The 12,126-nt window shown below is 44.1% G+C and overlaps 3 protein-coding genes across 6 annotated transcripts; all 3 read left to right on the top strand.

The window, feature by feature from the left end:
- Window positions 1-1,574: 1,574 nt before the first annotated feature.
- Window positions 1,575-5,072, top strand: LOC108620615 (sodium-independent sulfate anion transporter). The gene is made up of 4 exons (XM_018017519.2): window positions 1,575-3,468; window positions 3,593-3,895; window positions 3,964-4,109; window positions 4,203-5,072. The coding sequence occupies exons 1-4, from the start codon at window positions 2,352-2,354 to the stop codon at window positions 4,530-4,532; spliced, it is 1,896 nt and encodes a 631-aa protein (XP_017873008.1). The 5' UTR covers window positions 1,575-2,351; the 3' UTR covers window positions 4,533-5,072.
- A 701-nt stretch (window positions 5,073-5,773) lies between these two features.
- Window positions 5,774-7,325, top strand: Rpt6R (Regulatory particle triple-A ATPase 6-related). 2 transcript variants are annotated; one of them, XM_089462989.1, is made up of 3 exons: window positions 5,774-5,949; window positions 6,016-6,181; window positions 6,239-7,325. In XM_089462989.1, exons 2-3 carry the CDS (start codon window positions 6,022-6,024, stop codon window positions 7,291-7,293), a joined length of 1,215 nt encoding a protein of 404 aa, XP_089319115.1. In that variant the 5' UTR covers window positions 5,774-5,949; window positions 6,016-6,021; the 3' UTR covers window positions 7,294-7,325. The 2 variants fall into 2 exon arrangements, with proteins under 2 accessions (XP_089319115.1, XP_017873095.1); XM_018017606.2 differs by having other exon boundaries at window positions 5,776-5,949; window positions 6,012-6,181.
- A 1,121-nt stretch (window positions 7,326-8,446) lies between these two features.
- Window positions 8,447-11,535, top strand: LOC108620698 (uncharacterized). Of its 3 annotated transcripts, none has more exons than XM_018017607.2 (3): window positions 8,447-8,714; window positions 10,321-10,397; window positions 10,462-11,535. In XM_018017607.2, exons 2-3 carry the CDS (start codon window positions 10,355-10,357, stop codon window positions 11,430-11,432), a joined length of 1,014 nt encoding a protein of 337 aa, XP_017873096.1. In that variant the 5' UTR covers window positions 8,447-8,714; window positions 10,321-10,354; the 3' UTR covers window positions 11,433-11,535. The 3 variants fall into 3 exon arrangements, with proteins under 3 accessions (XP_017873096.1, XP_089323241.1, XP_017873097.1); XM_089467115.1 differs by having other exon boundaries at window positions 8,694-8,828; XM_018017608.2 differs by lacking the exon at window positions 8,447-8,714 and adding an exon at window positions 8,718-8,820.
- The last annotated feature ends 591 nt before the right edge of the window (window positions 11,536-12,126 follow it).

The following is a 12,126-nucleotide window of genomic DNA, read 5'->3' as shown; positions in this document are numbered from 1 at the left end:
TCTGGCTGGAGCACAAATCTTTTATCAGGCGCTCAACACGTGTTTTTGTAAAGCTTCTCTTTGGCTTTCGTGTGTGAGTGAGTGTGTGTGTGTGTGTGAGTGTGGGTGTCTGTGTCTCTGCGTGTTTTATTTATTATTATTTCAATATACAAATGATTGATTGCCTGCTTGGGGCTATTTATTTTAAGTAATTGTAGGTTATAATTTCGCGTACTTTTCCATCAATAATTATATTATTATAATGAAGTCAGAGTTCGTGGAAAAATTCTTGCCAACATTTTCCCCTGGTCAGTTTTATGCACAGCACACGCAATCCAAGAACTGCATAAGTAATACAGTTTAGCATTGAAGAATAGAAAGAAAAAACCCAATGGAGAAACCCCCGCATTCCAGTTTCTATATAAGCACAGCTCTTGAATTCTGCAAACTGATAAATCTTGACATTCAAATGAAATCAACCAAATTCAGTAAAATACGGAAGACTCAAGTTAACGCTCCGCAAACATCAACATTCGGAGCAAGTAAAAATCTTTAACTAGCTGATTATTCAAATATGAAAACTAAATTAAATTCACTTCCTGGCGCTGCTGATAGACAGGGTTAGATATTAATATATACATACATATATAAATGTACATATGTATGTATGTTTGTACGTATATTAAGTGAATTCTGATTAGTTTTTCTAAACTCAAATTGCCTTTATCTAAGCCCATATTCATAACTGATTTATTGTGCACGTACTTCAAAGCTGATTTATTTACGATTGCATTGTTTTTGTTTTTATGATTTTATTGTTTTATTTTTTTATAACGTCGTGGCCGTCTCTGCTGCTGATTAATTTCCCCTGGCGATAGTCGCACTTATCCAGTGCTGTAAAAGGTCTCAAGTGGTATTTTAATTGGTCTATTTGGGGCACTCTGAAAATACAAACTCCCAACGGAATGAAATTGAACTGCAAATATCCCCTTTTATATACATATATGTATGTATACATATATACATGTATATGTAAGCGAAAAAGGTTTGTTTGCTTTGCATTTTGGTGATCCACCGAAAATAAACAGCCATTCAGCAAATTAAATTTCAATACAAATATTCCCATGCCGTATAAAAAATTTTATTTATTTACTTCAGACAGTGGAATCTTTTGAGCAGTAAAAGGAATTTCTTATGGCTCGAATTGCTTAGGCTTTGGCAAAAATCTAGCAATTCGAGAAATTAACTGTGATTCTAGGCGAAAATTCCAGAGTCATGTTGATGCCAGGCGAATTGGATTAATAAACATTTAAAGAATGCCAAGAGTTCAATATGAAAGCTGATTATTATTAGTTTATTTTATTTCATTTCTTTGTTTAAGTATGTGGGGAATTAAGCGCAGTCCACGGACGAGTCATGGGACTGCTGTGAAATTCGCTTTCAACGTGAGCGGAATAAAATAAATTTATTAAGATTTGCATTGTGGTTTTTATGCTTGTTGTTGTTGCTGTTGTAATTGCTTTTAGCACGTGCAACTAAGAAACTTGAAAAGCCTGAATTTCCCTAAAAGTGCAAGCAGTAGTAGCTAACCTGCTGCTGCTGTCGCTGCTGCTGCTGCTGCTGCTGCTGCTGCTGCTATTGGGAACCCCATGCGCTTGCTAAGGCCAAGAAGAGGCTGCACAATTAACATTTCTTTTGGTTTTGCTAGATGTGTTACACGATACCCGAGACACCCAGAGCTCACAGACGCAAGCCGGTTTTGTTTATATTTATATTTTCGTGTTGCTCTAACGAAAGCCGGCGCTGAGTCTCGAACATCGGGGGCTGCCTCTGCTGCTGTTGGGCGGCGTTTGCCGGGTGACACGAGCGGATTGCCATTCGCGACGCGCACCTATTTATAATCAGTTCCCAGCCATTCGGCTACAGTTGAGCGCTGCTTCTGCTTCTGCTTCTGCTGCTGCTGCTGTTGCTGCTGCTGTTGCTGCTGCTGTTTTTACCTCTGCTTCTGGCCCGATCTCGAATTCATTTCATTCCCGCATTCGACGCGGTCGCGAATAGTTTGGATTTGGCTTTTGGATATAGTTTTGCTTTGAGGCCGCGGTATGCGCTGAACTGAACTGAAATTAAGTAAAGTGAAGTGAAGAGACTGTGACTGTGATTGTGATTGTGACTCGCGACTGTGACAGTGAGATGAAGCCGTAGATGAAGCCAAAGGCAACGCTGACAAAAGCAAATTGGAGAGATACAAAACGCGCAACAGCTAAAGACCAAAAGACGTGAGCTTTAAGCGCCACATAAGTGCACAGTACTACATATAGAGCTGTCTGAGTGCGCGTGTGTGTGTGTGTGTGTGAGTGTCAACGTCATTTGAGATGACTGCCAAAGATACGGGCCATGTGAACAGCGCCTTTAACGGCGCTGATGTGTCGGTGGACATACCCACGAATACGCTGTACCACACATCGCGCGACTGCATCGTCCAGCAGGAGGAGGAGCCGGTGATGTCCGGCTGGAAGGACTGCTGCCGCAGCACCTGGGCGAACATCTTTCGCCGCAAGACGCTGGAGAAACGCTTTCCCATACTCGTCTGGCTGCCGCAGTACAAAAAGGACTACATCTTCGGCGACATTGTGGCCGGCATCTCGGTGGCCCTGACTGTGATACCGCAGGCTCTGGCCTACGCCGGCATAGCCGGACTCGATCTGCAGTATGGACTGTACGCGTGCTTTCTGGGCTGCTTCATTTACATCTTCATTGGCTCCAGCAAGGATGTGCCCATTGGGCCGACGGCCATTTCGGCGCTGCTCTCGTTCCAAATAGCCGGCGGCAGCTGGCAGATGGCCACGCTGCTGACCTTCCTCACCGGCCTCATTGAGATACTGATGGGCATCTTCCGGCTGGGCTTCCTCATTGACTTTGTGTCGGGGCCGGTGGGCGCGGGATTTACCAGCGCCGTCTCGCTGATCATCTTCAGCTCGCAGATGAAGGACCTGCTGGGCATACGCACCAGCGGCAACACCTTCCTCCAGGTGTGGATCAGCATCATCAACGACATACAGAACATCAGCTGGCCGGACTTCGGACTGGGCATCACCTGCATCGTTGTCCTGCTCAGCCTGCGCGCCCTGGCCAGCTGCAGCGTGGGACCCAAGCAGGGCAAGTCCACCTGCCAACAGCTGCTGACGGGCATCTTCTGGACGGTGGGCACGGCGCGCAATGCGCTGCTGGTCTGTGCCACCGCCGCGCTGGGCTACTGGCTCTCCATCAGCGGCAACGAGCAGCTGGTGCGCACCGTTGGCTTTGTGCCCAAAGGATTGCCCCAGTTCCAGTCGCCGCCCTTCCACATGGACGCGGTGGTCAACGAGACGACGGGTGAGGTGCTGCAGGAGGCGCAAACCTTCTGGGATATGGTCGGCACACTGGGCTCCGGCCTCATAGTGGTGCCCATGATTGCCCTGCTGGAGACAATGGCCGTGGTGCAGGCCTTTGGTAAGTCGATGGGATTTCACTTCACACTTGATGGCTTGATAAAACCCGAAACAGCTTGCGACTTATATAACAATAATAATGATCATAATATTGATATTGATAATCTGTAAATTTCCACTCACAGCCGATGGCAAGCCAACGGATGCTACCCAAGAGCTGATTGCCTCCGGCATTTGCAATGTGGCCAACTCCTTCGTGCAGGGGCTGCGCAGCAATGGAGGCGTGGCACGCGGCGCCATTCTGAATGCGAGTGGTGTGCGCACCCAGCTATCCAATTTGTATACGAGCGTCATCGTCATCATTGCGCTGCTCTACCTCACGCCCTGCTTCTACTACATACCCAAGGCGGCCCTCGCGGCCATCATCATTGCCGCAGTGCTCTTCATGGTCCAGTATCGTGTCATCAAGCCCATGTGGCACAGCAAGAGTGAGTAGAGCGAGAGAGAGAGAGAGAGAAAGAGAGAAGCAGATTGACTTTATTCTTCTTTTTCACAGAAACGGATTTGATACCCGGTCTGGGCGCATTCTTTGCCTGCCTGGTCATGCCGCTGCAGCTGGGCATTCTGGTGGGCATTGGCATCAATGTGATCTTCATTCTATACCAGGCGGCACGACCCAAGCTGCGCATCGAAACACTCAGCGTAAGTAGCCAAATTTTATGCTCTACTGCTACTCCTGCTCCTGCTCCCGCTCAGCTCTAACTAACGCTCGCTCTCTCTTTCTCTCATCTGCAGACGCCGAATGGTCAGCGTTATTTGATGCTGACGCCGGATCGCTGCCTCATCTTTCCCTCGATGGAGTTTGTGCGCAAGGTGATCAATAAGCAGGGCGTCAAGTCGACGCTGCCCGTCGTCATCGACTGCACGCACATTTATGGAGCGGACTTCACGGCTGCGAAGGTGATATCGACGATGGTCATGGATTTCGCACAGCGCCAGCAGCCGCTGTTCTTTTACAATCTGCAGCCGCGTGTGGCGCAGGTATTCGAGGGCCTCAACAAAGATCTGGTGGCTATATACGACATTAGCCAGCTGCATGCCAAGCTGGGCGACAAGACGACCTAACCTCGTTTAATGATAGATTAATTTAAGTCTCTTTTATTTATTTCAACACACACACACAAACACACATATACCTAAACACTCGCTCAAAACTCAGCTAGATCACTTTGAATGGTTTGGCGAGGCCAGTGACTAGTTTCATTCAAAGAAAACAAAAAGCAAACACTCAAACTAAAATGAAAAGATCGAAAGAAGCCCACGCAACGTTACCAACGATCATTACCACCAACAACAACGACAACGACAACAACTACAACAGCGAAACAGTCCAGCCAAATAGTCAAATATTATTTTCCGTAAATTTAATTAGCATTTAAGTTGAAGCAATCTTCCATTATTTATTCGCTGGTGAATGATTTGATTTCATATTTGGCCAAATGCCGAACAAAATAACTTTGCACCTCATTGTTGTCTATCAGATTGCTACGCATAGTATTATAAATATATATAACTATCATAAATATATATATTCGTATATAAAAAGCATTAACTGCTGACTAGTACTTAAATAAAAAGGCTATACAAATTTTGCGCACAGTTTAATGTTTTTGTTTCGCTTGCCGTTGCTGTTGCCGCATTTAAACAGAAACTCTAATATCTAATCAAAAATATACACAGATTTAAGACTTTCCCAATAATAATTGACGCGACGTGATTTCCCATAGATTCACTGAACTGAAAATTTATGGGCGATTCGCAAAAAAAAAAAAAAAAAAAAAAAAAAAAAATCAAGGTTATACATTATTTACAATCAGCTAAAACACACGTACGTATATATTATATACACTTACCCACATTTATATACGTGAAAGCAATCACACACAATCCTGAAATATTTTCCAACTGTTGCATCATTTAAGTCAGAGCAAGTCTAGAACCAGTCGAGCATGCGCTCGGTCTTATTAAAACATGCTAATGCTAAATCTTTCTGAATCAATTAAATCGCTGCGAAAATCAATCTGAACTGTAACGGCCCTTTATAATTGCACATTTCAGTTGCTTTGGCAACAATAAATATAGCATACTTTGGGGCAGCGCCATAAAATACTAACTGAGCCAGGTATGCAGCTCACTCGTTTTACAATCCAAGCAAAATTCATATAATTTTTATACTTCATTTCACACACTTATTCGCTAACTGTCAAGCGAAGGCACTAAAAAATACCACCTTTTCAAATTTTACCTTACTTTTAGTATTTCCTATTCATGTGAGAAAATGAAAATACGTTAGTCAGAAGTAGCCATTTTTAGCACATATTTTGACAGAAAAGGAGCACACGTTTTACAGCACTGTAATTTAAAACTGCCATCTCATATAAACAAAAATTTTAGTCTTGACTGTGAATAGTTGTCTCGTCTACAGATTATTTTTATTCGAAAAAATTAAAATAAATAAATCATTTTTATCTCAGCCGTTACGGTGAGTACATCAAGGACACCAAGTAGATATATGGTTAATACGATTCATTAATACACGCCCAGTCAGTTCAAAATGGGTGGAACCGGAGAGCCTAAGGATCCTAACGACAAAGAGGGCACCGGCCTCAGTTCGTTCTTTGAGCAAAAAATTGCCGAGTTGCAGTTCATTGTCTCGGAAAAGCAGCGCAATCTGCTGCGCCTGGAAGCCCAGCGCAATGAGCTCAACTCGAAAGGTAAGCAATATTAAACGAGCCGTAACAACAAAGTTTTCATTTCCGCTGCTGCTGCAGTGCGTATGCTGCGCGAGGAGCTGCAGCTGTTGCAGGAGCAGGGTAGCTATGTGGGCGAGGTGGTCAAGCCCATTGACAAGAAGAAGGTCTTGGTTAAGGTGCATCACGATGGCAAATACGTAGTCGATGTGGAGAAGAATATCGACATCAATGATGTGACTACCAATAGCCGTGTGGCACTACGACATGATAGCTACACTCTTCACAAGATTTTGCCGAGCAAGGTGGATCCACTTGTCTCACTGATGTTGGTCGAAAAGGTGCCGGACTCCACCTACGAGATGGTGGGTGGTCTCTCCAAGCAAATCACCGAGATTAAGGAGGTGATCGAGCTGCCCATCAAGCATCCCGAGCTGTTCGATGCCCTGGGCATTGCCCAGCCCAAGGGTGTGCTGCTCTATGGACCACCTGGCACCGGCAAAACCTTGCTGGCTCGCGCGGTTGCTCATCACACGGAATGCACATTCATACGCGTCTCAGGGTCGGAGCTGGTGCAGAAATACATTGGCGAGGGCTCACGCATGGTGCGCGAGCTGTTTGTCATGGCTCGAGAGCATGCGCCATCAATCATATTCATGGACGAGATCGATTCCATTGGCTCGGCGCGTCTGGAGTCGGGCAGAGGCGCCGACTCGGAGGTGCAGCGCACAATGCTGGAGCTGCTCAACCAGCTGGACGGCTTTGAGGCATCCAAGAACATCAAGGTGATCATGGCCACCAATCGCATCGATGTGCTCGACCAGGCACTGCTCCGCCCCGGTCGCATCGATCGTAAAATTGAGTTTCCGCCACCCAGCGAGGAGGCACGCGTCGACATCCTACACATTCACTCACGCAAAATGAATCTGACTCGCGGCATCAATCTGCGCAAGATTGCCGAACTGATGCCAGGTGCATCCGGCGCTGAGGTCAAGGGCGTCTGCACCGAGGCGGGCATGTATGCGCTGCGCGAGCGTCGTGTCCACGTCACCCAGGAGGACTTCGAGATGGCCGTCTCCAAGGTGATGCAAAAGGACTCTGAACGCAATATGTCCATGAAGAAGTTCTGGAAATAATTTTCGATTAAATCAATTCGTATCATTATAAAGATTTATTTTTGTCTTTCTTTTTTTTTTTAAGTAATAGTTTTATAAACAACGACAAAGAAGCTCTCCTACAGGTATTTATATCCTCAGCGATTTAATTAAGTTCTTAGTTTAAGTCCAATTAAAAAATCCTTTTTTTTATATATATAAGAAAACTGTGTAGTTATATATACAATTGCGATTCCGTCAGAGAATGCTAAAACAAAAAACAATTATATTGTAAATAAATATTACTAAAATTAATATAATAAACATGATTAAATTAATACAAATTTTACTTTAACTCAAATTTGTATATATATAAATTTAAGTCAAAGTAATAATTATATATATTATTTAAATATTACTAGATGTCTATGATAATTATTCTATTATTATCTATTTGTTATTTCTACTTCTATTTGATCTATTTTATAAAATGATAATGGAGTATTAATCCAACAATTTCATGCAGATGCCTATGTATGGGGCTGTACATATAACTCGATCTGTTGTGATTCATTAAATAAGCTTTATTTATTTTCATATTCAAGCTCTAATTTACTTGCTTCCATTACATTTCACTCTAATCTCTCTATCTCTATCAGTCTCGAAATTTATTTATTTATGCCATAGCTGTTTATCATCCAAGCCGCTCTCTAATTTCTTTGTTTACGTAAAGCAAACGCCTGGCATTGAAATAAAAAAAAAAAAAAAAAAAAAAAAAAAAAAAAAAAAACACAATATATACATGAACATGCTGATATGCTAAAGTCTGGAGCCTGAGCCATTTCCTCGTCTGTGGGGTAATATCTGGCAATTGTCATATTTAATGTGGAGTTTGGGGCTGGTGTTTAAAACGTCGCAAAGCAATTAAGGAATGCGCTGGCATCATCACGCAAGCAGCTTCGAAATTACCCAATGGTCCAGCAAGAAAGCAATGACCCGGCCATATTGTTATTGTTGCAGCTGCACTTGCAGTTGCAGTTGCTGTTGCTACTGTTGTTGTTGTTGTTTTTCGCTTACAAAGCGGAGCAATTTGCGTTGCATTGCAAACTCATAAAGTAAACGTTCAACGGGTTTGCACTTTCATTGTGCACGACTCGAGCGGGTCGCCGCGGTGCTGGAGGAGACGCGCCCAATTCCCCCAGCCGATTCGGCGAACCACTTGGCTTATAAATGCCAGCCGCATCCAGGCGCTCGCTGCCAATTGACAACGTTTGCTTACCGGATTTACAAGCATTTCCGTTGCATGCCACACGAAAGTAAAAGCGCTTTCCAGCGAGCCCGCCTTATTCGACTCGCAGCCACAACAACTGCTGGCCTTCAATCGTGACCGCGCATTAGATACGTTTCGCCTGTGCTCCACGCAGGACGTCCTCCTCGGTTAACGCGCACGTAGCCGTAGTCGTGTAAGTGTCAGCAGCAGGGCAACGAGCCACTGCAGATTGTGGCTATCTGTCAACTTGAGTGATTACTGTGTTTTCAAATCTTGCCACCGTCCAGTTATCTGTGTGTGTGAGTGTGTAAGTGTGTGCTGCAAGGTGGTTGAGGCGGTGCTCGCCTTAAAAGCAAACTGGTTCTGCTCTCCCAATCGCTGCCAGAGCTGACTGACACACTTTAGTAGCCAAAATGGCATTCTATAATTTCTCTGATTGCATAAAAGGCAAAGCTCAATTGGAGTTGGCTTCCAGATTATTCTATGGCAACCGTTAACTATTAGTTCATTTCAAGTGTGTAATATATGCTGTGAATATCGAATATCGAAGGCAATATTAAGGCCATAGCTTCATCCTTTTGATACCACTTAAAAATGGGAAGTGAAGAAGAAGAAGAAGAAGAAGTTGTGTTCTTTCATTCAAATCTATATACATATGAGACTGGTAGTATAAAAGCTTGACTTTTGAGTTTCTTTTATGTTCGACGCTTCTTCCTTAGCATAAGTTAATATTCACTATCCTTTAGTAATCAAAAACTTCAACAGTTTCTAAACCATTTCTATCTAGGAACCAGGACCAAAAGTTGTTAAATGTATTTTTACAAAATTCTATATTAAATTATGTATGTACAGAAAGATGCCATAGATCAGACTATGATCATATTCATAAATTGGTTTTGTATTGGATATATGTGTGTATATATACCAAAATTCTGGTATGTACTTGGAAAAAAAAGCTCATTTATCTTCTAGATAGTCATTGCCAATCTCGAGTATTTTAAGCTATTAATTTATTAAGTATAATTAAGAGATATTAATATTTCTTTTTTATTAAATTTATGTTTTATTTGCGATCTGCTAAAAAAATAATAATAATGTTGGGATTAGTTTTACATAGGCGGATGGTTTGACCTCCAGTGAGCTCAATAATGCTACATAAGTTTGTTATAGCATTATATATACATATGTCATTGTTAAGTTGTAATAGTATTGCTTATTATAAGATCACTAAAAAAAATATTTTGTTCATGTAATTTCTGCCTCGAAAAATCAGAGATGTTACGGTTTGAAATTGCTATACATATATGGTATTTTTACTGCCTGCTGATATAGATAGTGCAAATATTACTAACAATAATAATTAAAGTAGCCAGTAATAATACCCATAATAAACACTTTACCTAGTCCAACTCACATCCGCAAAATCAATTTGCGAGATGTAAATTTTGATTTCAAGGCTCAGCAAAAGGTGTTATGAAACTCTCATTTTTTCGTGACTGAACCTCACAGCGACGTCGCTACGTTGGGTATTGTGTTTAAATCAAAGGCTTATCTTCACTAGCTGACATTCGTTTTTGCAAAGGCTAAGACCGCCAATAAATTCACAGTTTGCAGTTAGCTGAACCGGTTGCAGTGGTTAGGAAATGTCTGAGACTCACCTTGAGGCAATCTCTGGCCACACACTCTTTGTCCTCAGCCACATTGAGCCACAGGAACGAGCGCCTACCTGCAGCACCCACAGCTTCCTGTCTGCCATGCGCTTATGTAAACACTTTTGTTTCACATATGTATATTCACAGCGGAAACACGTTGCATAAACTGAAAAGCCCCAAGATGTCACTGATGCTGCATTTGTTGTTGCTGCTGCTGCTGTTCGGTAAGTAGTGCCCATAGACTTTCCATACAAGTGCAGCTGCCTAACTCTGCTTCCGGCTACCCAGGTGAGGTGCCAGCATTTGGACGCAAGGTGAAGCGCAAGGATGCTCATTACCATCTGAATGTGCCGCCGCCACCGCCGCCGGCGCCGCAGAAGAGCTCGGCATCCACGCACACTGTGACCGTGGAGCACGAGCTGCCGCCTTACAGCTTCGAGGCCATCAACCACGATGAGTTTGCGGCGCCGACTCATCCGCAGTACGAGAGTCCACAGTACGAGAGTCCGCGCTATGAGAGCTCCGACTATGCGTCGCACAGCAGCCACAGCAGCCATAGCAGCAGTCATGCCGGCAGCAGTGGCGGCTATCTGGTGGACAATGGGCTGCGCAGCATTGCCAAGGGCTCAGCGGATCAGGCTATCTCGGCCGTGGCCAGCCAGAATGCGGCCGGCAAGCAGGCCTCGTATGTGGCCAAGAGCACATTGGCCCAGGCCGCGGCTCAGGCAGCGGGCACCGCTGTGGCCGTGCTTAAGGGCAAGGAGGTGCTGCTGCATCGCCTGGAGGAGCAGAGCGTCGAGGCGCACAAGTCTGTGGAGCGAGAGTTGACCCAGCTGCAGCAGGCCAAGCGCTCCGCCAAGGCGGCCCAGTATGCCGCGCAGCAGGCCATCAACCACGTGAGCGTCCTGACCGCAGCACTCAACAATGCCCAAGCCGCCTCGGAGCTGGCCCAGAAGGCCGCCGCTGAGGCAGCTGCCGAGCTGTCCTCACAGATCGACATGGTGGCCCAGGCCAAGGGCAAGCTGGAGCAGACCGAGTCGCAGGCCTACGCAGCGCGCTTGGACTACGAGGAGACACGCGAGGCGGCCGAGAAGGCGACCCTCTCCGCCCAAGAGGCGCAGCTCAATGCCAACGATGCGGCGCTGCACGCAAATGTCGAGCTCAGCGAAGCGGTTCATCTGCATGACAAAAGCGATCGCAATGCGGAGCAGTCGGCAAGCTCGAGCGGTCATAGGACACGCCCCCACCAGGCCGCCTAACAGTTGTTTTCCTTTTAGCTTAAGTTGCACTTAAATATTTATTGTCTTTATGCGGAGTCCGAAGAGTTACTTAATAAAAGCAGCGAGCACTTTTTCTAGGTTATGTCATGAGCTTTTTAAAGACCTGTTTTATGGAGTTGAGCCATGTGTGGAGGCTCACGAATATACGAGCTGTAATATCGGTATCTTTTGGGGTAAGAATTATAGTCTTTTTGTAGAATGATTTCATATGACTTGAGTGTGTTTTGTTAATATTCATTTAGTGAATAGAACACTTGATAAATCGTATGAGATTTGAACTTTCAGCTGATGGCAGTTATGCAAAGCTCGAGCTGATCTGATGGTTAGTGTGTGTAAATCACTTCATTCCATTTTATATGAATATCTTTATGATTATATATCTCCGGAAATTCAGTTTATCTGACTTACAGCTTTCACCTGCTTTTAAAGCTCTTCTTAAGTGCGGTAATTCATATAACCCTAAAAGCTTAAGCTTTCACTAAATTACTAATTGGCTAAAACTAAGTAAGAGAGACCTATGAATCTGAAAAATCCATTCTAAAATACTAACTATACTATACTATACTGCACTATACTATACAGTATATTAATTCCAATTATGTCATTAGAATGGCGTTCGCAATAAATTAATGAGCTTTAAGGTTTCCTTGTGCGGTAAAAGCACTTGCTAAGA

The sequence above is a fragment of the Drosophila arizonae genome, chromosome 2 (assembly GCF_054131065.1).
Source record: "Drosophila arizonae isolate 15081-1271.41 chromosome 2, UAZ_ARI_1.0, whole genome shotgun sequence".
NCBI lineage: Eukaryota > Metazoa > Arthropoda > Insecta > Diptera > Drosophilidae > Drosophila > Drosophila arizonae.
Note: the sequence above shows the minus strand (reverse complement) of the source record. Positions and strands in the feature narration are given on the sequence as shown.